The 27,391-nt window shown below is 52.1% G+C and overlaps 1 protein-coding gene across 2 annotated transcripts in view; it reads left to right on the top strand.

Annotated features, from left to right (window-relative positions):
- Nucleotides 1–26,876, top strand: part of KCNN3 (potassium calcium-activated channel subfamily N member 3) — a 96,315-nt gene extending 69,439 nt beyond the window's left edge. The window contains exons 4-10 of one of the 2 annotated variants that reach the window (XM_033092622.1): nt 1,503–1,644; nt 8,350–8,460; nt 16,891–17,018; nt 17,703–17,772; nt 21,651–21,896; nt 22,142–22,245; nt 26,599–26,876. In XM_033092622.1, coding sequence (XP_032948513.1) covers nt 1,503–1,644; nt 8,350–8,460; nt 16,891–17,018; nt 17,703–17,772; nt 21,651–21,896; nt 22,142–22,174 — 730 coding nt within the window. In that variant the 3' untranslated portion in view covers nt 22,175–22,245; nt 26,599–26,876. Of the gene's footprint in view, nt 1–1,502; nt 1,645–8,349; nt 8,461–16,890; nt 17,019–17,702; nt 17,773–21,650; nt 22,246–26,598 lie in introns of both variants that reach the window. The other variant, XM_033092621.1, reaches the window with a different exon arrangement.
- Nucleotides 26,877–27,391: the final 515 nt, after the last annotated feature.

Below are 27,391 nucleotides of genomic sequence, written 5' to 3'. Positions count from 1 at the left end.
AAAGGGCCAGCCACACGTAGGGTGTGCTGTGTGACTCCCCGTAGGACAGTAGGCATCAATAAATGGTGTCCATTATGTCGTGCCCTTGGGGTTTCCCCCCTCTCGGGCCGCCACCGCCTTTCTGACTAACAGTTTCTGCCTCCTTGCAGGCCCACCTCCAGATGCCCTTGCACCTGCAGCCTTCCCTGCACACCCGATGAGGGGAGGGGGAGGAAAAGCAACATTTTCTGATTACCCACTGGGCACCGACCCTGTGCGGTGGGGACAGCATGGGGGACCGTAGCTAACACTTTCTGGGGACCCCAGCGTGTCATGTGTGTTACATCATAAGCTCCTTGGTAACTCAGTGCTGTGCGCTGGGGTTCCTGCCTGGCTTTCTGTTCAATCCCCAGGATGGTGTGGTCTCCCTGGCCCCCCCCCCAAACGTGCCCATCCGGGGGCCTCCAAGAGGCCGACAGGGAGATTTGATCAAGGAGTGACGTCCCAGCAGGATAAAATGCAGAGTCCCTTGGGCGCCATTCAGGCTGACCCGGCGGAGAACATTCTGAGAGAGGGCACACCGTCACCTGCCCTGCCCCCGCCCCCCCGGGCAGCCACTCGGTCGGGCCCTGGGCTTTCCTAGGGAGTTCCCACGGCCTGCAGCACCCTTCCCCTCGGCTGCCTGGAAAACTTAAGCCTCTGACTAACCCTTCTATGTTCGGGACAAAGGTCACGTCCTTTCCCTCCTGTCCCCAAGGTGTCCCGTCCACCCACTTACTGACCTTTCTGCTAATGTCTGCATCCTGTGTCCTTTTCATCTTTGTAGTTCAGTACCAGGCACAGAGCCCGGCACACAGCAGGCCTTGGTGTTTGGGGGTGCAGGGACAGTGGAGAAGAATCGGGGGGAAAGGGGGCATCAGGCAGAGGGAGTGGTGGGCACACGTTTCCAGCTGGTTCCTCCCAGGGCGGGGCAGCCGCGAGACCTCACAGGTACCGACGTCCCCTCTGTGAAGAGCCGGCGCCCCTGGAAACAGCTCCGCGAGTTGGGCCACCACAGGTCCCCTCCAGATGCCAGGAGGTGCCAGTCTTGGGGTTCCATCAACCTTCAGGAAATTGCTAAATGTATTTGGTGATTTTATTTAATTTTGTTAACATTTTCCCTGTATAGGAGCTTCTGATTTCAGATTAATCACATCCACATGCATTTAGACTGTCTGCTTGAAAGGGAGAATCTAACTTTTACTACCACCTGATTTCACCCAAAGCTATTTTCCCCGCACGCAAAGGACGTCTGTAGTGTGGTACAAATCATGACACCGTGTTTTAGCTCTGGGACCAAACGTGTGGCCGGCCAGGCGGGCAGCGTGGTGGCACCTTCCGTCCCCTAAAGAGATCTGTGTCGCCGCCGCCGCTGGCTCCACCTCAGCAAACGGTCTCGTTTCTTTCCCCACCCAGGTTTGCCCACAGCCCTTGCCCTCGGAAATGACGGTTGCACCGACTAACTCGTGTCTTCCCCTTGGCAGGTACCATGACCAGCAGGACGTAACTAGTAACTTTCTGGGTGCCATGTGGCTGATCTCCATCACGTTCCTTTCCATTGGCTACGGGGACATGGTGCCCCACACATACTGCGGGAAAGGTGTCTGCCTCCTCACCGGCATCATGGTGAGTACCCGCCTCGGCCCGCTCCCCTCCCCCACCCCCCGGTTGCTGCAAGGAGCAGAGCCCTTTCTTGTGGACACAGAGGGGCCTTCCTGGCCAGGGCGTGGGGCCAGCTGCTAGGTCACAGGCCAGCGCACGTGTCTCTGCACCTAGAAAGGCAGGGGTGAGATCTGCCACGGCCTCTCACTGTTTAGTTCCCTTTGCCAGGAGAGCGTAGGTCCTGGTTCCTGGCAGTTGCTGATCTCTTCACAGCCCTCAGAAATGCGCTGGGCAAAGCTGGCCACCGTTCTGACCCGCCTCCCACCCACCACCACCCAACCTCTCAGTTTGCTCGTCCCCAGGGAGCGTCAGGGCTTGTAGTTAATTGTCCTTCCTGTCCCCTGGTCCCCACAGACCTTGGCAGCACGTCTGCTAAAGCTTAGCTGGAGCTCACAGAGGCAGGGACTAGGGAAAGAGCAGTGAACCGGCCCGGGAGACCTGTGCCCTGTCCTGGCTGGGACACTGGTTTGGCTCCATGGCCCTGGGCCAGCCCTGGACCTCCCTAGACTCTGGCGCCCACATCTGTGTGTTGGGGTGCTGGACCCCGAGTGCCAGGTCCTTCCCAGCTCTGGCATTAGCTGGACAGGGACTCCATCCCCGACTCTCCCCAGGTGCCCAGCAGCTGGGCTGCATGCTTTCAAGATGTCTTTCTCCCGCCCGTCACCCTGCCAGCCCACCCGCACACACTTGCCCATCACATGGCCATCGTGTATGAAAGGGACGGAGACCGGGAGCCAGAACCGGCATCTGAGTTCCCACCTCCGTCCTCACTGGGGGCCCTGGGCAGGGCACTTGGCCTGCTGGACCTCAGCATTGTCCACAATAAAGCAGGGACGGGAGGCCTGCCCTGCCCTCCTCCTGGTGGCGATGACAATGGATGGCAATACTTGATGTCACCATGCTTTGTCGGCATGAGGAGCTGTACACACCAGCAGGGCTGACCTCCCCCATTCCATCCCTGGCCAGGTGACGAGGCCTCTTGGCCTTGGGCTTTAGACCCAGGACAGGAAGCCTTTGCCCCCCCTTTCCTATAGCCCCAGAACACGGTTCGAAGGAGAAAGCACCCACCTCAGCCTGGGCATTGTTGGGTTGTGGTGAGGGTGTGAGGCTAGGCAGGGTGTTGGGGGCTTGTTCTGGGTCTCCATGGGTGATCACCACAGCCCTTCCCAGGGGAGCCCTCTCTGCACCCCGTCGTGCTTCCATGAAGTTCCTTCCTTTCATTTCTCCTCTCGGATTTCATTCATTCTCCCAGAGGAGAAAAGGCCCTCCTTCAGAAATAGGAAGGACTTTTTTCTGCAGTGGAAAGGGGGTTGACTCCTCACCAGGGGTGGGGGCTGCCCCACTCCCACCCCACTGCGGCCTGGTAGCCACCTGGGACTGATCTCGGTGACATGGCAGCCGGACTTGGGCCACTCAGAGCCGAGGAGGCCCTGGGGTCAGAGGCCTGGGCAGTGGCCCTGTGAACGGGAGGGGTCCAGGGCTGCCATGTCAGGACTGGGCACAGTTGTCTCCCCTACCCCACTAAAGTCCAGGGCAGGTGCACAGCAGCAGGCAGGTCCCAAACTGCAGTCAGTGACAAAAGGCTTAGCACCGGGGCTGGGATAAATCAGGGTGAGTGGAAGGTCTTGGCACAAACACCGCCCGTCGGTTAGTAGGAGTCCGTGTGGCACAGCTCCAGCTGTCACCAGGAAACCAGGGAACGAGTCTTTCTTCCAGAAGGGAATGAAATGCCACCCAGAGGCCAGAGCTTTACCGTCTTACAGCTGCTCCTGGCGCCCGGCTCCGTGCCTCAGCACCAGCGCTCACCAGGCCGGTACAGAGCAGGCGGCCAGTCGGTGATGGGCCTTGTGAGGACCCTCTGTTGTTTTTGTTTGAAATGCCAGCCAGTCTCCCTCTGGCGGGGAGCTGTTCCCCCTGCTAGAAGCGGCCCCATAGCCGCTTCATTTCCCTGGTCCCTTCTCTCTGGCATCCCCTGGCTTCTACTCTGACCAAGCTGAGGGGGGCAGGCAGGACCCCATGGTCCCCTCCCTGCCTTCTCCTTGGGGTGGGGACTTCAGCACCCTATTTTGCTCCTGGTCTATAGCAACCCCTTGGAAGGGAGTGTTTGTTCCTGGTGGAGAGAGGTGTGGTCCAAGTGGGAAGGACAAACGGGTGACGAGGACCGATACTGCCTCCCGTGTTAAAAATACAACACAGGCCCTCCGTCCACCTTCTCCTTTTGCAGGGTCCCGGTGGCACAAATTTGTCTCTCTCTCTAGGGACGGGAACAGGGAGGTTTCCTCCATTCATGTCAGTGTTTTTACCCAAATTAGAGTGAGTAGTGTCCCTCTGGGGTCAGCCACCGTGAGGGAACCCCCCGTGACATTTTTCTAACAAGTGTGACTTTTCCAGCTGAGTCACTCCTTTCATGGGTTTCCAGTCGCTGAGAATCCTTCCCTCCCCTCCCCCAGCCTCCCAGCTCTGTGTAGATCTCCGATTATTATTGCAAGCGCCTTAACTAAAGGTATGGCTTCCTGTTTGGTTACCATGGACACCATGTGGGCCAAGACAAGGCCTGCTTGGGAAGGGAAAGGAAAGATTTGTGTGTGCAGGCTGTAAATAGTCTTAATCATTGTTTTCTCTTGGCAATCCCAGTAACGGTGTAATTATCAACCATTAAGCAGGGTGTATAATTGTCTGAATAACTTGACATTGTTGGCACAGACCTGGTGTGTTGGAGAGATTTCACCCACGAAAGTAGATAAATCAAAGTCCAGCGTCTTTCCACAAAGAATTTCATGGTGACAGTTAACAATGCAGAGAGAAAGCTGTCAATATTTAGTATCCAGAATTGGAAATGACAACGAAACTCCCAGAGATGGAGGCTCTTTGGTTCTGCAGGGATCTGATCAATCTCTGGGGCCCCCAAGACATCTTGGTGGGAGCCCTGTTTCAATAGAGCCCTTTTTTCTAAAGCTGGACTGCCTCTGTGGACCCTTTGCGCGTTAGGGACAGAGAGACAAAAGCTTCCAGGATGTCTGCTGGGCACACTGAGCTTTCCCCCAAGGCTTCATGAGAGATGCTTCTTTGAACGCGAAAGGAAAGTGATGAGGAAGGAAAACCTACACAAACTGAGTCATTATGGGAGGAGGGGAAAAGTGGGCTCAGGAAGACATCTGCTTAATGTCACTTTCAGAAGATGAGCTTCTCCCTGAAACACCTTGGTTTCAAAGCAAAGGGATGTTATTGTCGTTGTGACATGGACGCCGCTGCTGCACATCTTCCAGGCGTCCGTCCTCCATTTGTCACTTTCATTTATGTTTTGTTTTATTTTATGCTCCTTGAGTTAAGAACACCTCATACTTTTCCCCTTGCGGTGCTTGTTTTTCCAGCCCCGAGGCTTTTCCAGCTGGAAAATGTTTCTTGGGAACAAGAAGTGGGAGGACTGGTGTGGAGAAGCCTGGGTCTCTGATTTGGGTCCAAATCTATAGAGGAGTTAGGCTTGTCCCCCCCCAGCCCCCCCCATGCCGGCCACTCCTGCTCTGCTCGCTGCTCGGCTCCTGCTCACCGTCTACCTTGGACAATATGACCTCATTAGAGGTGGAGCCCCACCCACCCCCGTGGAAATAGGGCTTGGACAGAGAAGGCCCAGCTATCCAGCTGGTGTCAACTGGGATTCCGGGCTTGGCACATCTGCAGGCAAACGCCTGAGTCATGGGTTATCTCCACGGTCTGAGCACGTGGAAGTCATCCAAGCAGCTGCTACCCTTTCCCGTCCCACTCTGTCCTCTCCTCACATGCCCCTCTGCCCACCAGGCATTTCTGGGATTCCACGCCAGGACACCATGCACTCTCACACCCCCAGTCGGCCACGTCCTTGGCAATTTGTGTCTTAAAACCAGCTCTCATCACTGCCACGTCCCACAAGTCTTCCCAGGCTGCCGACATGGGAACCCCAGCCTGATAGTCTGTAAGTAAAAAGGCTCATCATCCCAACAGGCACCTAGGTGATCATTATACGTGCAGGTGAACCCAACAGAAGGAGGGCGTTCCCTTAACACGTCCTTTATTTCCTCTAAAGAACCAGAGTTGACCATTAACTTTTGACTCAAGTCTTAGGCTCCTTGTCCTTCCCGTCTTTCTCTCTCACTCCCGTCAGCCCATCCTTTTTCCTTATGCCTCCGCTTCTTCCTTTTGTCTTTCCCTGTTCTGTCCCATGTCGTTTAGGACGGAGCACGACTTGTTCCCTTTCTCAGTCTCTACTCTAGCTCTGTCTCTCTCTGCATCCTTTCCCCTGCCCTTCCCTCCCCTGCTCTCCCCTTCCCTCCCCTCCCCTTGCCTTTCCTCCCCCCCTTCCCTCCCCCACTCCTCTCTTACACACATTCTGGAGAGGACCACAGTCTGATCTCAGCACCCTGCCCACTACTTTCTGAAGAGCGCTCATGTCTGACCCCATCTTTACAAGGTTGTTTCTTAATGGAAATGACCAAGTTAAGCTTTTTTACTGGCTACTTCCCTAATTACATCCAGAGGATGGATTCTTAGAGAAAAGAAGACTGAAGTTGAGAGTATCCACTGCACAGTATTCAAGTTAGAACTAGGGGTTAAGAACCCAGCACCTTCCAGAGAGATATCCACAAGGTGGGGTCTTGACATCTTGAAGTAGAAAGAAAGAAATGTATCTTAATCGTATAAGCTAGATGGCCCCTTGGTTAAGACATTCTAGCTTCGAATCAGAAGCCCCGTGTATTCAAGCGGCTAGAGTAGTGGCAAGACCATGGAGCACTCACTCCATCCTGACCCTGGAAATGCAGGATGGTGGATGAGAGATTGTTTCGAGGAAATGCCAAAAATGGCGTGGTGAGCCAGGCGACTTCCTCTTCAGACTCATTCTGTCCCCAGGCGTGAGTTAAGCCGAGTTTTGCCTGGACCCAGGAAGAGGAGGGAGAATGGAGCCTAGGGCAGCTTCTTTTAAGCTATTCTTTGCTTTTGGAGACCAGGCTAAATTGATTACAGCTACGGCCCATACAACGGCCCATACGTGTCCTTTGAAAATCGGGCACAGAGTCTCCCACAATGCACGGGTGCCAAGAAAACATCGCCGTCCCTGGAACAGGAGAGGAAAACGAGGTCAGAAAGGAAAGTTCACACAGACTCCGTTGTTTTTGAGTGTGTGTTTGTTGTGCTAGCCACGGGTGGCCAAAGGGTGGCTGACCAAATGACCACCTGTACCAAGAGACACGAGATTGTTCTAATGGGAACACTTGTGAAAAGCTAGGGGAAGCCGTTGCCAGCGTCAGCCATGCCAAAACCTTTGCCCACCTGTGGAAAAGGAAAGGAAGATTATAAAGGAGATAGCAGGGGCCTGGGCTATCCGTACCCACCCCTCCCACTCTGGTGCACATTATATGCCTTTGCAAACATTCCTCACCGTTTCTAACATATTTGGTTGGATCTGGTGAGCACAGAATGTCATTGACTGGTTCCTTCAGTCCTGAGACCTCAACTGCTAAACTAGGCTCGGTGGCAGCTCTACTTACTGTTTGGCACCTAAGGATTGGACTTGACTTTGCTGAGCTTATCATCCCTTTCCATGACCGGAGGTCAGGAGAGTCAGTGCCCAGGATGCAGGCAGCGGGCGATGGCAGTGGAGGGGGGAGCATTTTCACCTAAGAACCAGGTAAAGGCAGGACTGAGTAGTCCCCCCCCCCCGACCCCCACCCCAGTGCTCATAGGCCAATCAAGAAGCGAAGTCGAGGGGGCTTGAAAATCCACTGGGACCATGTTCTAAGGAGCCACTTTTCTGCCCTGCTCACTTCCCCAGATAGGCAAGTATGTGCCCAGAGGATTAGGAGAGAGAAAGTGAGTCCTGGGGACCCTGCCTCTTTTACTCCCCCTCCACTGTGCTCCCCTGGATTGGACCTACCCGGGCAGAGTAAGCCCGCTGCTCTGGAAAACACTGAGGGCCTCCTGCGGGTTCCCTTATAGTCCTCGTGTGAGGCAAGAGTGTTGTCTTCAAAAATCTCTGCGTGATGGTGAATTCATGAGCCTCCTGGTGAAAGCAACAAAGAATGGCTTCCTTTGCTGAGTCACAGCCTAGACCGTCAGGGAGAAAGACCTGACTGAGGCACATGCACATCGCGGGGACAGACTCGTGCTGCCGGTGCTCCCCTGGGGAGGGATCTTGGGGGGGGAGTGTTGCCCCTTTATTAGATTATTTTTATGAAAACTCCCCGCCACCAGCAGCTGTTCCAGCCACACTCCAGTTTACGCGCGGCCTTCTTTCCAGGGCTCCCTGGTCTGGAACAGGCAGTGGGCTGAGGACACGCATGAGGGTGAGAGGGCCTTCTGTCTTCCCTGCACAGCCTGGCAGATGCCCAGGTGATTGTCCATGTTTGAAACCCCGCAAAGCCTCAGCCCCATTCAGTGTCCTGCTCCACTAAGAACTGGCAAGTTCTATGGAGTCTCCCAGAGGCCAGCTCTGCAGCTAAGCCGGGAGCTCCGCAGACCCGTTCGTGGGTGTGGGAATCAGGGCCCCTGCAGGTTTCGTGGCTCTGAGCAGCCAGAGAGCTGGAGTCCCCACGCCTCTCCCAGAACCCCACGGTGGGCACGGAGCACGTCGGGTCTTCTGCCGCGACCTTCCTCTTGATTAATATGCTCTCTCCTGGTCCCCTTGCTGTCCCCTCACAGGGTGCGGGCTGCACTGCCCTCGTGGTGGCCGTCGTGGCCCGAAAGCTGGAACTCACCAAAGCGGAGAAGCACGTTCACAATTTCATGATGGACACTCAGCTCACCAAACGGGTAAAACACCACTGTCCACGCCTTCACAGGGGACTTCAGAGAGAAAGTCATCACGTGCTGTAGGTCAGGGCTGCACCTCTCCGTGAAGGGTTCAGGGAACCCGCACACCTGCAGACAGCACACAAGCCTCAGCATGGCAGCCTCCTGTCTTCTGCCAAGTCCCTGTGTACCATCCAGGCAAGCACATCACTGCCCTGGTAGGAGTAAGATCCATAGCAGACAGTGGGGTGACCCGCCCCCTTGCCGGACGGTAACTGACTACCTCACCCAGCACGCGGCGATGCTTTTGTTTATGCTCAAATATTTTCATGATGCTCATTGGGAAGGGCAGTGGAAAGTCTTAAAAACGATGTCGGGAAGATACCTAAATCCAGTCCTTTACAACAAAAATCATCAAAGGCGATCCTGACCCCCCTAAATAATGTCATTGTCCCACGTTCCCCGTTTGGGTTTCCCGGATAACGTGTCTCACTTGGACTCTTGCGGAAGTGGCTCGGCGGGACGAAAGCTGCAGATGGGCAGGGTTGGGCAGGGTGCTGAGCGGCAGAGAGGCTGACACCCCACGGAATTGTCAGGGAAGAAAAGGCCCGTTTAGAAGACACAGAGAGCAACCTGCCAGGATAACAGTGGGCAGGCAGAAGCTGTTTATTTCCTGACAGCTCTTACGGAACATCCATTAGAGCTGCAGACTGAACGAAGGTCAGTGAGAGGATTTCGTGCAAAATCCTCCTCTTTCCCAGAGGAGAGAGGATCCAAACCCTGTGTGGGGGTCCTGGCCGCCGTAGCCGGTCCTCGTTTAGGACAAGCGTGGATTAGGGGGCCCGTGAGCCACCCGATTTTGATGTGGGGTTTTGCAAGCTAACGAAGAGACTCAGTGATGAATGTTGCAGTGCGGTAAAAATGTGTTAGAAATAGAGACAAAGGCAGGAGGGGAGAACAAAGAGGGAGAACGACAGTGGGAGCGAGCTCTCGGGAAGACGGTGGGGAGTATGCAGTGCCAAGGCCTCTCCACTCCTCAGCAGAATTATTTATGGTGCTTGATTGTTTGGTCTTTGATTACATGGGCTGGATCCTCTAAAGAGCCTCCACAGATGTGAAAAGGAGCGGGGACAGGCAAATATTCTCACGCTGTGGACGTACAGATGGTCGTTTCATTCTGACGTGCAAGTGAGGCCGTAGGAACTTGATTCGCGTTCGTATCTGTTGTGTTGGCCTGTGGTCAGGTTGGTTCCACGATAGTCGTGTCACCGCAGGTCCAAGAACCTATCGACAATGTTGCGGACTTCCGGTATGTGGTACATGGTAGCCCCGAGCCCTGCGTTGTACAAGAGAAAACATAATTTGTAGCATCCAGATGTCAGGATCAAGGGTGTACCCTTGGGGAGGACAGCCAGGTTTCACTCACCACTCCGTCACCCGGCCGCCCTCCTTCCAGCCCATAGAACAGATGCAGAAGTCACACCCGGTATTGAGCAAATGACAGTGATTGGAACACGTTCACGCAAATATACTCACGCATCTATTCTCCTGCAACAAGCTAGTGCAACAGTGAGGGGCTCCAGAACCTTCTCAGAATCTGTTTCCTTTCAGCACAGCCATCAACGGTCTCTGTGCTCTGGTTGGTTGTTTGAAACCAAGGGTATATTTGTATTTCGTGTTATTCCTTTGTCCTCTCCATTTTTCACTCTCTAAATCAGACTCTCGAGGAAAATAAAGCCAGGGAAAGCCACCTCCCTCATATATCAGGAAAATAATTTTTCTGCAGTATAATTGTAGAAGGAGATGTGATTGCGGTTGCTAGTTTCAATCTTTCAAAAATAATTCTCTGCAATCCTGCTCAAGTCCACTTATTTTTTGAGAAGTAGGACTGAAAATGAAATCCACAAGTATTTATTGCTCATTCATCAATGCAAGCCGTCTTTTTAATCGAATAACATCTCACTTTTCTGAGAACACTTACATCTGTTGAAATGTCCCTTGAATGCCTAGTATCTTTTCCCAGAAAAACAAAACAACAGAAAGCGATGGTTCTCACAGAGGAAGGATTTTTCAAAGCTGGCGAGACTGGGACTCCCAAAGGTTCTGTGACGTACCCTTAACTGACAGGAGACTAACTGGCTGTGACCTTGGCCCACTCTGGTTTGCACTCACCTTGACCTGCTCAGAGAAGCCCACCTTTCTTCTCCTGGGGAGGCCTCATCTACCCTCTGCCCTCTCCAAATGGCCCAGCGTGTCTTGCTGGAGTGGCTCAAGGGTCAAAGGGATGCTATGCTCCGTCTATTCATAATATCTCAGAGAAAGATCCAGTTGTGGGAGGAGCCAGTTGTGGCGTGACTCTAGACCTCTCAGGAGGGGACACTTCGATTTCACAGATGAAAGCAGTCTCACAAATACACGCCTTCTTCAAACACCTAAGCGAAAAACAAAAAGGAGGAATGGTACCCTATTTGTCATAAAAACACTCAGATTGTTCTAGGGTTTATTTACACCCTCGTCTTGCTGTCAAGGCTTCAGCCCAGCATTTACCATTGAGTCACATTATTTTTATTTATTTATTGGTGTGGTGGTGGCGGGGGATCTGACTGCACAAAGGAGGACTCAGTTTCTCGTTTTCCTGAACCCCAAGGCTTTTCTGCTTTCACTGGTATTACATAACTTGTCAACCTTGATGGCAACTTCACTTCTGTACTCAGTGCCATCAGATCTCCTCGCACTGACTTTGCAGTGAGACTGCTCTTGTTATCCCATAATTATGACGGATTGCTAACCCCCAGCCCACTAGGGGATATGTATGTAAATGGCACTCTGAGAGACGGAAAATGATGCTAGGTCCCCATTTTTCTCCCGCTCGATGCTCCATGTCCCCAGCTCTCTGTTTCATGTCAGTCACCCACAGGTCACCACACTGTGTGCTTTGGGGACACCAAGATGGGGAAGAGGGGATCCCTGCCCCTTTCTTCCTAAAAGGCAAGATGGGCTCGCTGGGCCTCAGAGGCACCACGGACTGGACGTCCTGTCCGTCCTGCCGCTCTCCCCATCTGACCCCGCGCAGCCCCGCAGTGTGTGACACTGGCTGAGGACTGTGTCTCTTTGTCCTTGCCACCGGGTATTCTTGTTCCAAATACTTCATCCAAGTACGTTTCCCCATGAGTAAGATCGCAGACCAGATCCTTACCTTCCCTAAACTGACTCCTCTTGACTTTCCCGGTCAGCGAGTGCCACCGGCCCCACTGTACACAAAGCCACCATCGTGTGCATCGTGAGCCATCGCAGCTGCTCGCTACCTTACCTCCTCCTAGGCCTCCCTTACCCCAGCTGTCCTCCACTTTGCTTCCCTAGGGATCTCTGAGACTCCAAGACTTAGCTCTGAACGTGTCAGCACCCGCTCAAAAACCTACATAACACCCCAGTACCGAGTGAACGGTGCTGAAGAAAACTTTTCTTTCATTATGAGCATATGTCAAAGTTTTATCACAATCCTGCTGGAAAAAGCAGGAATTTTTTTCCCCAGCAGGCTAATTCAAAGATTAACTGTTTTGGAGGGCTGTGTTAGAGGGCAGGACAAGTAGTCACTGTTGTATCAGGTACAGAAAGTCTGGCTCACGGACACCAGACTCCTGACCAATAGCTGGTTGGTCCCGAGAATGGATTCCCAGAACAGGTCTTCCTCTCTTTAAAATGTATCACATAATCGATTGAGCAGTTATCGGGAATGCTAATCCTCCCCAAAAGGGGATTGTAAATTCTATTCCTTAGATGTGTCCTGGCCCAGACAGGTTGGGAAAACAGTCATAGAGACATTGAGCTTCCGAGCTGGGAGGATCCTTTGGGATGTGCCTCCCAGGCCCAGAGGTGGGCGGGCGAGGGTGGCCCAGCCGTGCGCAGCGAGCTGGGTCCCAGCCAGGGCTGCAGTTTTGTTCTCAGGCATCTCTCCAGCCATCGCCAGATGGGTTTTCCAGAGCAGCCACTTGCTTGAAATGCAGCATGGTGGTTAGGGTCCCAGGCCTGCTGGAGAGAAAAGCCACTTGACCTCTAGAGTCACTGAGCGTCACGTGAAGAGCATTATAGAACTAACCACCGTTGGTCGGCGTGCTGCTGTGGGGAAAGAGCTGGAAGGTCCTGCCCCAAGTTCCTGCTAGCCGTGGGGGTGGAGCCCCCAGTCCAGGGAGAGCAGCCTGGGAAGGGAGCTTGAATAGGATGGAGGAAGGAAGGAGAGATGACATAAGAGGGACATGAGAGATGCCAGCTGCAGGAAGTCAGGAGCTCAGGGGAGAGGAGAGAGGGCTTGGCAGAGAGGGAAGAGGGGACGGCCCTCTTCCCCAGCCATGTGTAAAGACACCTGCAGTCAAATGTCTGAAGACAGAGCCGGCTTGAGGTTCTCAGATCGTGATGTTCACGAGGCCTTGTTTTGACCTAAATCCAACCTGTGGGACTCCTCGAGGTGAAGTCACACGTCCTTGCAGGCCTGATCATCCCTTCTCCCCTGCAGGATTCCTGGCGGCAGAGTGGGCAGGCTAATGACTTCTTCCCTGGAGGGCCCAGCGGTGGGACTCCTGGAATCATTCTCCCAGGTCTCCCTGAGGCTGCTGGAGGCATGGGGAGTCCAGGAAAGGTGCCTGTCATCCTGTCCCAGGGCTCCTCCCGCAGCCGACAGCCCCTCTGTGACACCAAGTGGCACGGTACCCGGGCAGAGAGGTGGCCAGAGCAAGCCATTGACCTGGGTGATACAGCCAAGAGCTCAAGGAACAGACATAGGGGTTCTCTTTGTTCTCTTTTGTTAGGGAGGGCGGAAGACAAAGAAGCTGACATTGATGGGGTGTGGGGGGCATAGTAATCAAGCTACCATGTGCTGATGAGTGCTGCAGCCCAGCTCTGGGCTCAGTGTTTCCAGTGTATTCTCAGTCCATCAACACCACAGACCCATTTCACAGATGAGTACCACTGCATCTCTCTTCAGACACCCCCTGCTGCCTTTCCCTCTGCAGCGCTTATTTCCTGGTGCTCTGCTGCAAACGGCATCCTGTCTCCACACAATTATGGACTGTGTGTGGGCAGGGATGGTATTGGTTTGCACGTCGTGGTATTCTCACTTCCTACCACAGCGTCTGCCCCACCGTAGGGCTCATTGAATGTTTTTCTGCAGGAAGGAAAAAATTGAGTCCCAGAGAGTTTCACTCATAGGTCCAAGGGAGAAATAATAATTGCAGCCACTTGTGAGGTTTCCGGGAAGGTTAATGAAACGCTGTAAACACAAAGCAGTTAGCACAGAGCCTGGCACACAGTAAGCGCTCAGTAAATGTTCCCTGTCACTGTGATTTGTAAGATCTTAGTTGGAGGACTTCCTTGCCCAGGCCTATTAATCTTGGATTCCTTCCTTAAGTACGTAGGTCACCGAGCCCATTCTTTGGCCCCATGAGAATGAAAGCGTCCGATTTTATTTTTTGAAAGCGTATAATTTTTTGTAGAGAACATATATATAGCAGACGATCAGCTCTTAGGCTTATGGGTTTGGGGGACGGACCCCCCAGCCTTCCACGCACAAAAAGCCCTCTTCTCACCATCCCTGAACTCAGCTGACTGTGGTTAGCTTTGCTCCATTTTTCCCAGCACCCTGACCCATCCCACCCCAGGGCACTCCGCCCACCAGGAGAGCTCAGAGGGTACCCAAGCCCCCATTGGGTTCAGAGACTCCCACAAGGGCACACGACCTCAACTGCTCCACCCCCACGGCATTTAGAATAATCAGCCACGTGAACTGGAGGGAGACCCTGGTGACAGTGGCAGTTACTGTCGACCTGGGAAAGCACAGCGCAGTTAAAAGCCCGTTTCTCCTTCTCTTGCAGATAGCGATCTCCTTAGGTTTGTGGCAGGCTGTTTGCTGGCAGTTAATTTCAGATCAGCACCAAGGCTTTCATTTCACATCACGGTCTCCAATACACGGGGGCCTCCTGTTCAAACCCATAAAGAGGAGAAGACTGCCCCTCTCAGCTGCCCGTACTGTGATGTGTATCTCAGTACCTGACATCCGGGCTGAAGGGAAGGGTGGGGCCTGGCCTCTCTGTTCTGTCATAATGCTAAGCGAGGGCCAAGATGCTTTTCAAAAAAAGAATCGAATGTCCTCTCCAGTTCCTTGATCCTGGGAAACAGGAAATAATTTTGTTTGTGGAGGGAGAGATGAAATCTCAGGTCTTTCTTCAGACCACATGAAAACCTCATGCTCTCCTTGGACCTGGCTCTTGTGTTGACGTTACCATGAGCGAACTGTGTGGTTCCATTCCTCACATCCTGTCTCCGAAGCCGTTTCCTCATCTCTTAGATAGGAGGAGTTCAGGCTAGACGCTAATTCAGATCGGTATGTTTACAGTTTCCATAACACTTAGATCCACGTTGACTCCGTTTGCCCTTTAGAACTTGATGGTCTTGGTCTGTGACTCTGTTTCTTCATCTGTAAAATGGGGGCGATATCAGCACAGGCCCGATGGGTGGTTGTGGGGATTAACCGTTTACACACAGGAAGTCCTCAGACCTGAGCCTGGTCATGCTGGCTGTGACCCTGTCTTACAGATAATTAAGCATTTACTCCTTAATAACTGGTGGAAACAGGATTCCCCTGCAGGCTTCTCCATGTTGTACAAACGTTTGTTTCACACCAATGCAGAGACAGTTGTCAAAGGCCCATCAGTGTTGACATTCCGTGACTCTCCACAGAGGAGACTCTTGGAGCTGGGGCTCTACTGGTCACCCTAAGTGCCCTGACAGGGTTTTTCCCTCCTGTTCTGTGAGGCTTTCCTTGGAGGCTAACTGACTAAGCACCAAGGGAAACTGAATGTCCAATTGCCCTCTTCCTGCAAAAGACAACAGGAATGTGTATCACGCAGAGAGAAAGGGGTCCCTTCTGTGTGGCCTCCTTTGCCAGGAGGCCACTGTCCACTCCAGCCCCGGACGGAACCCCAGAGACCACACCTCCTCTACTTCTCCCTCCTTACCTGGACACTCACTAGTTCCAGCTTCTGCTCATCACCACCTGCTTCCTTTCAAGCAAGAATTACCAGAGGTGGGCAATTAAATCATTAAAGCCATTGTCACAGTGGATTTTTACTGAACCCAAAAAAAGAACGAAAAAAGGCAATATTTATGTCACACAGACATTTCTGAGAAGACTTAGCTGTTCTTTTAAAAACATCACTTCAGCGCCAATGAAAAATGTAATCCAGCCTTAGTAATAAATTTTTAAAACATACACACACAAAAGTTATCAGCCTGCAAAACAATGTTTCCTGGGCCTTCCCACACGTCTCAGCATTTTAACAATGTCCCATCTGTTGGTGTGAGTCTGAAGAAGGAGGCCTGGACTCTCCGGTTTTACTAAAATCCTTTCTGGCTAGTAACCTGATTTCCACTGGGCTGGCCGACTTCTCCCAGGCCCCATGCCGGTGGGCCTGTGCCAATTTGCATGGCTGACAGAAACGGCAACAGTGAACCAAACGTCTGTTGCGCTTGTGCCTAATAAGAAATGTTTCCTCTTGCTCTTGTTACTAATTGCCGAAGATGTCTGTGTTTGGACTAAAACTTTGTCCCCGGCCATCTGGATGCCATTGATATGTCTCAGAGCCGTCGCCAGCCGGGTGATATCAGTGGTTTCCATGTCAACAGATGACAGCGTCATCTGTTGAGACGTGTGACTGCACAGTGAAGGAACCAGCCTGGGAAAGAGGCAGCTCCGGTCTCACGCCGAAATATCTTCCCTGATTTTCAGATGCTATGTTGACATTGTTTCAGTTTCCTGCCGATTACAATTACGTGTAAATGTTTTGGGCCATTTGGGAAAGGTACCCATGGACCTGTTGATACCTCGAGTTCCATTTGGTGGAAAAGATGTTTCCCCAAAGAGGACTTTTGAAATTTCCAGCCGGTAGGGAATCTGTTTACTCTGCAAATGCAAGGAATGTACCTCAGGCAGGGGTAGAGCTCTGCGTGCAAGGGTAGCCATGGTGTGTATTTCTCTCTTCGATGGGTGCCCAGGGTCTCCAGGTCTTGTTCATGCGGCCTGTCTAAATATAGCTTCAGCAACAGCCATTAAGAGACAGTCCTGAAATAATTAAGAAAGAACAAGAAGCACCCCTGAACTTCAGGCTCCCGTGTGCTGGGTCCAACATGGGATTCGTGAGAGATGAATTTTCATCATCCTTTCGAAGGGTTCATGATTTGATTAAGGAAACAGATCACTGCAGAATCATTTCCTGACACGGGAGACTATATCAGCACACAGAAAAAAAAACATCCCTTAGGTGAAACTAGGAAAAGTCACCCAGTGGGCCACCTGCTTTGTTCCCCTTGCCTTAGATCAAGAATGCTAGAAAAAAAACATCCCTTAGGTGAAACTAGGAAAAGTCACCCAATGGGCCACCTGCGTTGTTCCCCTTGCCTTAGATCAAGAATGCTGCCGCCAACGTCCTTCGGGAAACATGGCTAATCTACAAACACACGAAGCTGCTAAAGAAGACGGACCACGCCAAAGTCAGGAAACACCAGAGGAAGTTCCTCCAGGCCATTCACCAGTGAGTACGTGGGGCGGCCCGGCCCCCAGACCACCACGTCGGGCGGCGGGCGGGGGGTCTCCTGGGCTTCACGGCTCTCTCAGCATCTCCTTGCACAGGACCAATCCAGTCTCTCGCGCTCCGCAAGCACTGGGGGCGGTGAACAGGACCCACATCAGTCTGTTTGTCCGTTGATGGCACTTGCCAGGCATTGGGAGGCTGCTGTGAAAAGTATAACTTAGAGGAGGAGCCTCTGAGAGCGCTCAGATTTCACACACACACACACACACACCCCATTACAACTCGAAGCAGAACAAACTGGTCAGCGCTTTCTATAAGAGAAATGTATGTAAACGTACAGTGATAAAGGAGAGGACGAACACGTGTGTTCTGACCTGCAGGTTTAGGAGCGCCCAGAAAGGCGGAGGGTGGGGTGTTCACGGTGTCAGGCGCCCCCCAGACAAAGGCCAATGATTGGGGAGGAGTGAGGAAACCAAAGGGACCGCAGGCAAGCGTGCGTGGAAACCAGAGTTTGCTTCCTTGGGGACCCTGACAAGCCCTTGATTCTGGCCAGTTGTCCCCCGTGTTCAAGGTCCCCGTGCTGGGTTCCCAACCCAGGTGAGCTGATGGGAGTATGGCATCTGCTTGTGGGCTAAACCTTGGCACGCACTCGGACAGCCTGGCTGTGACAACTCTCTCCCACAGACTGAGGAGTGTCAAGATGGAGCAGAGGAAGCTGAGCGACCAAGCTAACACCCTGGTGGACCTTTCCAAGGTGAGCGCCAAACCCTGAGGACTCCCTGAAGGGTTCTGAGACGCTGGCATTTAGACTGCTCAGGTGTGGCTGGGACGACGGGCCATGGCAGGATGGGGGAAGCAAAGAACAATGGCTCCTTGGTTAGAGAATGATCTAGGTTCAAGTTCTGGACCTTTGCGGTCTCCTAGTGTGTCTTGTTGTCTTTGAAAACCTGGCCTTTCTTTCTTAAATTCAATCGCTTGGGTTTGTCTTTGCTTAGAATTAATTTGCCACCCTAGGAAATCTTTTCAGTGTGTTGCTTTACTAGCTGTGTGTTGAGAGCTCCTAAGACAGCTTGAATTTGCGGGGGGTGGGGGGGGAGGCTGCCTGAGGACTGACTGGTGATGGGGGCCGTGATGCTGCAATGTCACCCTGGGAAGATCCTTCCAGTTTGCTGTAAAAACTAGAAGGAAACTCGCTCTTGTAAATCACAGAAGGGAGGGAATCGGAGGCTGTGCAATCTCTGCAATTGCAGAGCTGAGTGCAGGCGCCATTGAAGATGGGGCCGCCCCCCTCCTCTGCCCCCTTCAGCTCACCGCTTCTCCACAGAAATTGTGTGTCAAGCGTACAGCCCAGGGCCAGGCTGACAGAACACCCCAGCCGATGTCAATTATCACAACGGCCCATTCCCTGAGTAAGCAAGAGAAACTCCCTCAGGCAAATTAAACACCCTTTGAAAACAGGGTGTAATCAGAGAAATCGCGGGGTGTTGGGCCACACACGTGCAGGCGACTTGTTCAGGGAAGGGATCAAGCCAAAGAAAGGGCCTCCCAAGCCAGGGGTGGGGGGCCTCCAATCAGGGACTACGTGGCTTGCTGGGGAGAAGCCACAGGCCTGTGTGCCTTTGGAGGGGGTGCAGGAAGTCTTCATCTTTTCCTCCCAGGAGACTCACCCATCGGTCCCCACGTTCCCTGACCTCCTGTCACCAAGCAACGGAAGAGGGGAGATCTTAATGCTGTGTCTCCCCCTCGTCCTGCCAGCTCCCCACCAACCCAGCCCTGCCCTTTGGTCCTTCTTCGATGAAGGAAGTGGCACGTGGCCTCCACATATTGCGTGCAGGCCGCACTGAGGACAGGCAGGGTGGCAGCGTTCTTTATTTGCTAACAATCTCTTCAACTGAAATGTCAAAATAATTCCTGGCGGCTGAGGCTGACGCGATCCAATACGAGGGAGTCTGTTGAAAATGCTTTGTACACCAGAACGGGTTTGCAAATGGTAGTTCTGATTATAAATATAGATGAGGAAACCCAAGATGCAAAGGAACAAAGTGAGTATCCCCAGGTTGGGCCATTGGTGACAGGCAGTGCTGGGGCCGAGACCTGGGGGCCGATGTCGGGGTGCCCCCACGGTCGGAGAGATCAGTGGTTTTGTACATTCTCGGAAGAAGGGGCGCCTTGAGGAGGTTCCGGATGTTAATTAGTGATGGAAGCACCTTCATGTCCAATATCACCTGGTCTTCCAGGGGCGTCCACGATCCAATGTCCTGCTCCTGCAAGGGCAGCCCTTACTCCGCCTCTGTGGGGGCTCTGACGGCTCTTTGGGGGCCGTCAGGTCCTTGTGGGGCACAGGGTGAGCTGGGAAGGTGCAGCTGATTTTCAAGCCCCCTTCCCTCCATCTCCTCTCTGGCTTGTCGTATTTTGCCACCTTCCTTTACTCCTCTTTTCTCTCTCACCTTATTTCCTACTCCTTTGGCCCCTGGGGCACCAAGGGGTCTGCATCTTCTTAGAGTAACTTGAAACTTCAGGTGAAATAGAATCAGGGTGTCACTGGCAGACGACCAGAAGCCCCACGAGCCACAGTACCTGTGCGGGTGGGGGAGGGGGCAACCTGGCTGTTCGCCGCCACAGGAACACCCGGGAGTGTGAAGACGGCCATGAACTTCACTCCCAAGTCTGATATCCTTTGCTAATTTGCAGGAGAGATGTGGCTGTCACATAGGCGAGGGCTCTCCACACCAAGCTGGGAAGCCAGATTATAAACAGAAAGTTGTCGGATGAGTGTGGAGTCAGAACCACAGGGTATAGGTGGATTGAGTACATCATAGGCTGCTGGATGGTTCTGGTTGGAACTGAAGGGGTTTAGTGGCAACGAAATGGATTTGAGGGGTATTTATAGGCGGGGCAGGCAGGACTTTGGACTGGCGAGATGTGAGGGTGACGCCCCGGTTTCGGTGGGGACCACTGCAATGCAAGGCGCGCCTTCCGTGGGGACAAGGAGCCCTGGCAAAGAGCAGCTGTGGGAAGGAAAATGGTGGCCTTGGCAAGAGCTCGCTTTGTTTCAGCTCCTCTCTGACCTGGTGGTGTGACTTAACCCTTGAAGGCAAGTTTATTTCATTAGTTTTAATTTTATTTTGTGCACCATTCCCTGGAGGTGCCCCAGTTTTGCTCTCCTGCTTTCACCGCCTCTTTTCTGTTCATTCACAAGGTTAATTACTGAACACCCGGTCTTGAGCCAGGCCCTGGCTGGGCCCCTGGGAGTCCACGTGCCTTCACTACTCGGGCCTTGGGGGTAAACCCTGAGAGACCTTCTGGGTTTATGGAAATGACTGGTGGTGCGAGAGGCCTGCCCCGTCAGTAAGACTCCTACCTTGGCCCGCGCATGGTGGGGCGGTGGTGTTTACCTGTGCCAGCAGTCTGTAGCTTTACCAGCATCTCTTCGTGGGAATCGTGTGCACCAGACCCCCTTGCTTTATGTATATTTGTCCATCAAAAAATGTTCGTTGAGTATCTCCTACGTGCCAGATGCTGCTTTAGGCCCCCGGGACACATCAGTGGGCCTCACAGGCAGACGTCCCTCCATGGAGGAGCTTTCCTTCTGGTTGGCGACGACAGACAGCAATGATAAGCCAAACAAACAGCATTTCAGCTCGTGGGTGTGTTAAAAGGCGGTAGGAGAGACAGAAGAGAGTTGAGCAGGGTGGGCGGGGTCAGCATAGAGGTGGGACAAGGTGCCACACTGAGCTATGTATCGGGGAGGTGCCATTGAGAAGGTGAAGCTGTCAGGAACGGATGTGCAGGGAGCAGTGGTGATTGGGTGGGTCCCGGGACCACCAGGGGACACCACTGAGCACAGGAGGTTTACTGGGGACACCTGTCAGGAAGTAGGGAGAGTTTGAACTGTGAGCCGATCGATGGACAAAGGCCTCGGCCGACCCACGGGAGGGGGACTGGCCCATCGGGACATCTCAGACTGAGGCCATGTACTTTCTCGTCGACCGGGCTGGGGCCGGCCCCTCAGGGAGGCAGCTCCTTTCATTGAGGCCCCGGCCCAAGGCGTGAGTCAGGTTGGACACTGTACATTGAAAATGGGCAGGGGGACAGTAGCCTCCTAAGTATGTGTAGTTGTCACTAACTCCTAGTTTATAAGGAAAGCAAGGCTCAGAGAGGTTAAGAGGCCCGCGGGAAGGCACGCTGGTGAGTGAGCGGCACACGTGCCCTTGAACCAGGGTCAGAGCCGAGCAGTTAGAAGCCTGTTGCGTTGTCCACGCCCCGCCACGGTGCCTTCTCTGTAACCATAGGGGCCAGCGCCGTAGAAGCTGAGAGGCTGGGTGTAGCAAGAACATGGGACTCGCTCTGCTTAAGAAAAAGGGCCGCTGCTTTTCCATTACACGTATTTTCAGATATCTTTTTATAATTAATTTGCATGACTGCTGTAATGATAGGGGGAAAACCCGCGGTGCCCCTGAGGCTCCACGTCTCCAGAAAAGTGAGTTGCCTCCCTTTCCTCGGCCGCCTGAGTTACGGCCGGTGTGGAAGTTGCTCCCGTTGTCCCCTGGAGGGGTCTCCATCTTTCCCACGGCAGCTTCCTCTGTGGTGACCTGTCCTCTCCGTCTCTCGTCCCTCTGCCTCTCCACACAGATGCAGAACGTCATGTACGACCTGATCACAGAACTCAACGATCGGAGCGAAGACCTGGAGAAGCAGATCGGAGGCCTGGAGTCTAAGCTGGAGCATCTCAGTACCAGCCTGAACTCCCTGCCCCTGCTGCTGGTGGACACCCTGTGCCAGCAGCAGCAGCAGCTCCTGTCTGCCATCGCCGAGGCCCGTGGCGTCAGCGTGGCAGTGGGCACCACCCGCACCCCGCTCTCCGACAGCCCGATCGGGGTCAGCTCCACCTCCTTCCCCACCCCGTACACAAGTTCAAGCAGTTGCTAAATAAACCCCCCAACTCCAGACGCATCGCCCATAGGTCTTAAGATGCAAATCAACTCTCTCCTGGTCGCTTTCCATTGAGGAACACGGAGACCAGGGCACGTGAGGAAGAGAGACCGAGCTAACTCACCAACTCGTGTTCATTCGGCGTGCTGGGTTCGATCTGCCTTGAAACCAGAAATCTAATCTCTGTTCAGGTGCCTCTACGGGGGAGCAGGAAGCGGAGATGACAGGAAGCGACGCGTGTGGCGGGGCCTGGCTGCAGAGTTGGTGGAGAACAGGAGTCCACACTCAACCTCAGGTGTTCACATGGGGGGGTGGGGAGGGGTCAGATGCATTGACGGAGCCAACAGTGAACGGCCCAGAAGAGGGTCCCGCTGGGGGAGGGGCGTGCCCGGCTTGGGGTGGGGGCTTCTTACCACCGAGGGCCTGGAGCCCACCTCTCTCTTTTCCTTTTGTCTAAGGAAGCCTCTGAATGACAAAAGGAAAAGAAAGTTGCCCACAGCTTGCCAGAACAGACATTCTTTCCTGCTATTCCTTATATAATCAGCAAACCCAATTTAGATGGGGGGTGGGGGGGGACAGAAAAATAAAAAGCCAGATTTTCCATCCAATATTAATACCCATATAAACCTGTGTGTTTGCACGCGCACGCGCACACACACATCCCACATCCCACATTCAGCCCAGGTCTTTTCTTGTTTGAACATGACCCAACTGAGAAGGGACCTGGTACCTTACCTAGCACACAGTAGGCTCCCTCTAGATGTGTGTGGAGGCCGTTTGAATCCGAATGTGGGTGCTCTCGGTTCAGGGAGTTAGCTGGCTTTGGCCGCATTCGGAGCTTCACGGAAGGTGCAGGGCCCTCACCTGCAGTGCAGGTTGCTTTATCCTGGATGTGCCCCGTGCTCCCTTGGTTTGAGACGAATGCCAACCTAAAAGTGTTGGCATTCTGGAGGGATAGGCAGCTTTCTAAGAAAAACAGCTTTGCAGGGTTTTCTGCTTATACCCTATGGAGCACGTGACCAGGTGTGTGTAGTGAGGGAAGGTGGACAGGACCTGTGTGCACACGTGCACAGATAGGCAACCTCATGACACCTGAGTGAACAGAAGTATTGTCTGGGGACGGGCTCCACTAGATTTATCCAGCAACAGGTTTCCAGGCCCAGGTGTTAGGAGTGTAAAAGGGTCAAGCGCCTGACCTGAGAGCTGCTGAGCTGGAAAGAGAAGTGATGGTGGGTGGCCCCGGGGGTCCCTTCTACCTGACCGGAAAGCTTGTGAGAATCAAGGCAGCCCTTAGGGAGCCCGGTGGGTCAGGTAAGAGGACATGGATTTGTCAGTCTCCTGTCCCTACCGTGCCATGTTAAAACTTGGTGCAAAAACTATTCTAATATATCTCAAAAACTCCAAGAGACTTCAGAACCATCAAGGTTCAGAGTAGTGACAGGCGTTGTGGAGAGAGGCCTGTGGATACAAACTTCTCATTGCTCCGTCATCTAACCACACACGACATTTGTGATGTGAAAGCCACTGTGTTATCCGTCCCTTTCTCAGTCTGAGTTCTTTGGCTTCTGCTTGTGGGAGTTACATGACCCTGCATGGAGTATTTCATCTGTTCAGGGTGAAGCACCAGGGTGCTATGTGTGTATGGGTGCCCTGGTGGTTTCCCTGCACGCAGGACAGCGTCGCCATTCCGAAGGTAGTGCCTAGCTGTGGAGAGTTTCCTTCTGCAGCCCTGGGCCTCGTCCTCTAAGGACAAAGGAGTCAGTAAAATGTAGACGACCTTAGAACTAAGGCCACTTTTTCAAGACCGGGTCTCTTGCTCAACTTCTTCTTTTGTCTCTTTTGGTTGCTGTTGCAGTTCTTTGAAAGGCCTCACCTTTATTTTGACGACTCCTTTGAAGATTTTCATTGGTTGTTTTGCATACCACAGACGCTGCACTTGCTGTTGGCTTTTTTTTTTCCTTTTTTTTTTTTTTTTTTTTTGCTGGCTCTTTTAACTGTTCTTTATCTAAAAGATCCCTCTCCTTCTCTATGTCCCAAGAATGGTGCTTCTGTTTTCAGTGACAGTTCCGCTGAATATAAAAACAGATGAAATAACCATGCAGTTTCTTTGTGGCCTCGGTTCCATTTCACACAGTGAAGACCACTGACAAGTCAAGCTGAGTGTGCCAAACCTGCAGCCCTTAACTATTAATTCCTACTCGCCCTTTCCATTCTGCTGTAACCCTGTGACGCGTGTGCGCACGCGTGTGCACGTGCACACATACCGTGATTTCGTTTTCATTTCAAGTAAACGACATGAAAGATTCCACTGCCACCCCCCTGCCCCAAAAGTGTGCACAGCCTATCATGCATCCATCCGGTCTGCGGATAATTCTTTAACCCGTCGTTCATGCTTTGCGAATGCCCCAAAGACCAAGCCAGCTCCACGAGCAAAGGGAGTAGCTGGAGTTGTGTCCAGCAGCCACTGGCGTCCTAGAAACACATGGGCATTTGCAGCTGGACCGGACCTATTGGTAGTGCAATAGCTATGTGTGGTTTTGTCCTTGGCAAAAGAATAATCTTTCCCCTCGACAGGATTGAATCTGCATGTTGATCCTGCAATGGTAAATGGGAGGCTGCTTCTCTGTGCTTTGTGTGGGAAGCTACCCATTCTCCTGCAAGTACAATCAACCCTGGGTGACCTAGGCGTCGGCTGCCCAGGGTGTAGCTCACCCAGCTGTCTCTCTATAGCCCACTTTTGGCTAATTCTGTGCCTCAGCATCACAGCCAGATGGGAGAGGGGGCAGGTAGATTTGCATGCCATGCCTTCTTGTTCCTTATTTTCAAGTTGGATGGTGGAGGAGGTTTCATTCTCTACCCAAGAATTGGCCGTGTGTAAAAACTATGAACTACAATAACCTCACTCCAATACGGAACTGATGGAGTTCTGCCCACTCCTGGAAGGCTGACCCAGTGACAGAGCCCCTACTATAACCTTTCCAATAACATAGGGAGAGGTCGAGTACCCTCATGTTCCCTAAAATGTCTAGACACTTGAATTAACAATGCAGGGCCACCCCTTATCGCTTAAGCCATAAAGCCTCATGTACTGTAAAGTCAGGGGTGTACTGTGATACTTTAGGACCACTGATCTCACTGGGATTTCAGGACATAGCATCAGCTGGCAAATTATACCAGACTAGGGGCTCTCTCCTCCTTAGATTGAAGTCCAAATAAAAATCCCCCTTGGCCCGAAGGCCACCGATGTGTGATCATCATGAATAAATTGTCATAAAGTATCCATGGACTGCTCTCGCCATCCTCATAACATGTAACTTCATGAATTCATGTCTCTAGAAATGCTTACTATAACCCAAAAGAAGAGGAGAGGTAAGGGCCCAACTCATCACTACCATCTGACCTCAGCAGGGACCGGTGGTGAAGCAATAGTCTCATGATGCAGGAGCTGTAGAAAACGTACGTGCAAGTAAATCCTAAAGTGATGAGCAAGTGCAAGCCATTGTCACTTATTTAAGGACACGAAGGAACAGCATGGAGGAAATAATGATTTGAATGTAGTTGAGGATTCCCCCCTTAGATTTTCAGTAATTTCCTTGTGAATAAGGAATTGTGGCAAAGAAGAAAACTAGAGATTCAGAATCAGCAGAAATAAGACACTAACACTGGACCCACCTCTTTGGCCAATTAATATAACCACCTCATACCTCAGTTTACCTGTACTTAAGATGAAGAGACCAGTTCAGATTCTTGAGTACAAAGTATTCGATAGATTTAGAAAAATGGACTCACTGTTGTTACCAACAGCACCCCAGACCAGCTCTGTCTAGCCCACACTTTTGTGTTGCAGTTGGATGCAATCTATAGTTACCAAAAAGTAATTGTTATATGTCAACCAGGTAATGAGGTGAGCAGGGAGAAATGCAGAGGTGAGCACACCATTCCAGGACCTCTCTCCTCTGCAGAGTGTACCTTGGCAAACAGAGCACCCCAAACTGAGAATCAGTGTTCCATCCCAAGACAAACGCTGCTGCTACCATCACAGCACCACAACTGACAGTATGAGTCATTGCACTACCAGTAGGTTACTCCTCTAAGGTACTGCTTTGAAATCCTAAAACATGTCCCCAGTTCTCTACTGTCATTCTACTTCCCTGCAAGTTGCTTAGAAGCACGTAAAGGATCCGTTAGTGGTCATTTTGGGGTCCCTGGTGACTCTGCTGCCCTCGGTTTCAGTACCTTAGACAGCTACCTGGAGGTGTCCTGATAGACCCGACCTGCCTCTCTCTCCCCTCTGTAGTTAGACAGCTGGACACCCTGGGTAGTCCCCCTTCCTTCTCTACTTCCGCCGAAGTAATCATATGGGAATGGGACCACCGATACCACTGAGGAAGGAGTGCTGCAGGGATAGATGGCAGTATTGACTGTCTGCCTCTGGTGTAGCGCATAGGTGAGTGGTCATCCTGAGAGCTTGTGCCCGGCTGCATGAATCGAAATTAACATTAAATGCCTGCCAGATGAGTCATATGTAGATTTTTTTACTGAACTAGACCGAAACTTAGTAAAAAGTACCCAGTGCCATGGCATATAAATATATACAGATAGAGAAAAATATAACTGTGATCTTTTTTTCTTACACCATTACTGGAAGCACCCCAACATGAACTGGAGTTCCCTCTGAACAAAACCATTGTCAAATCTTCAACGTATGACCTCCAATCTAGGTGCCAAGTGCCCTGCGACACTTGTTTACACACCTGAGAAATGCATTCTGGAAGCTGTAATCTTATGCCTGGACCATGTGTTGAAATAAACAAGAGACGTTGCGACCAACCAAGCTGGTGGAGGAAAAGCACAAAATTCAACACCAACCTGAAGTTAGGATCCCAAAGAAATGCTGAATTTATAGCCAAAAAAAAAAAAAAAAAAATTCAGTGACAAATCAAATATGAATCTGATTGGAACAGCCAACATCCAGATTCTCAGAAGAAGGACAGGAAATAAAGGACATTGTCTAACTGTCATATTGTTGCAGTTTTTGAATCTCAACCAGGACCGATCCACCTTCATCAGACACACTTTTTAAGGGCGCAGCAACTCAGTTTTGGTCCCAGACTCTCATTCTGCGCTGACCAGAAGCGAACACCAAAAGAGAGTGACAGGATGTTGATGGAGGAAACGCTTTCATGGCAAACTCAGAAACTGAAGTGTTTATATTCAGAATCAGATGAGCTTCGATACGAATTTGCATCTTGCCTCTGTACCGCTTGCTACTTTTTAATGATAGGAGAAAGCATAACAGTTTATTTTAAATATGAAATATATTGCTATATTACAAAATATATTGTAACTTTCAATTAACATTTTGTATCCAACTAGTCTTTAGCAGGTCCAGTGTCAGCCCGCTCTCTCCATGACTGTTTCTGAGTACACATCAGTGCTAG

Source organism: Rhinolophus ferrumequinum, chromosome 22 (genome assembly GCF_004115265.2).
Source record: "Rhinolophus ferrumequinum isolate MPI-CBG mRhiFer1 chromosome 22, mRhiFer1_v1.p, whole genome shotgun sequence".
Classification (NCBI taxonomy): domain Eukaryota; kingdom Metazoa; phylum Chordata; class Mammalia; order Chiroptera; family Rhinolophidae; genus Rhinolophus; species Rhinolophus ferrumequinum.
Note: the sequence above shows the minus strand (reverse complement) of the source record. Positions and strands in the feature narration are given on the sequence as shown.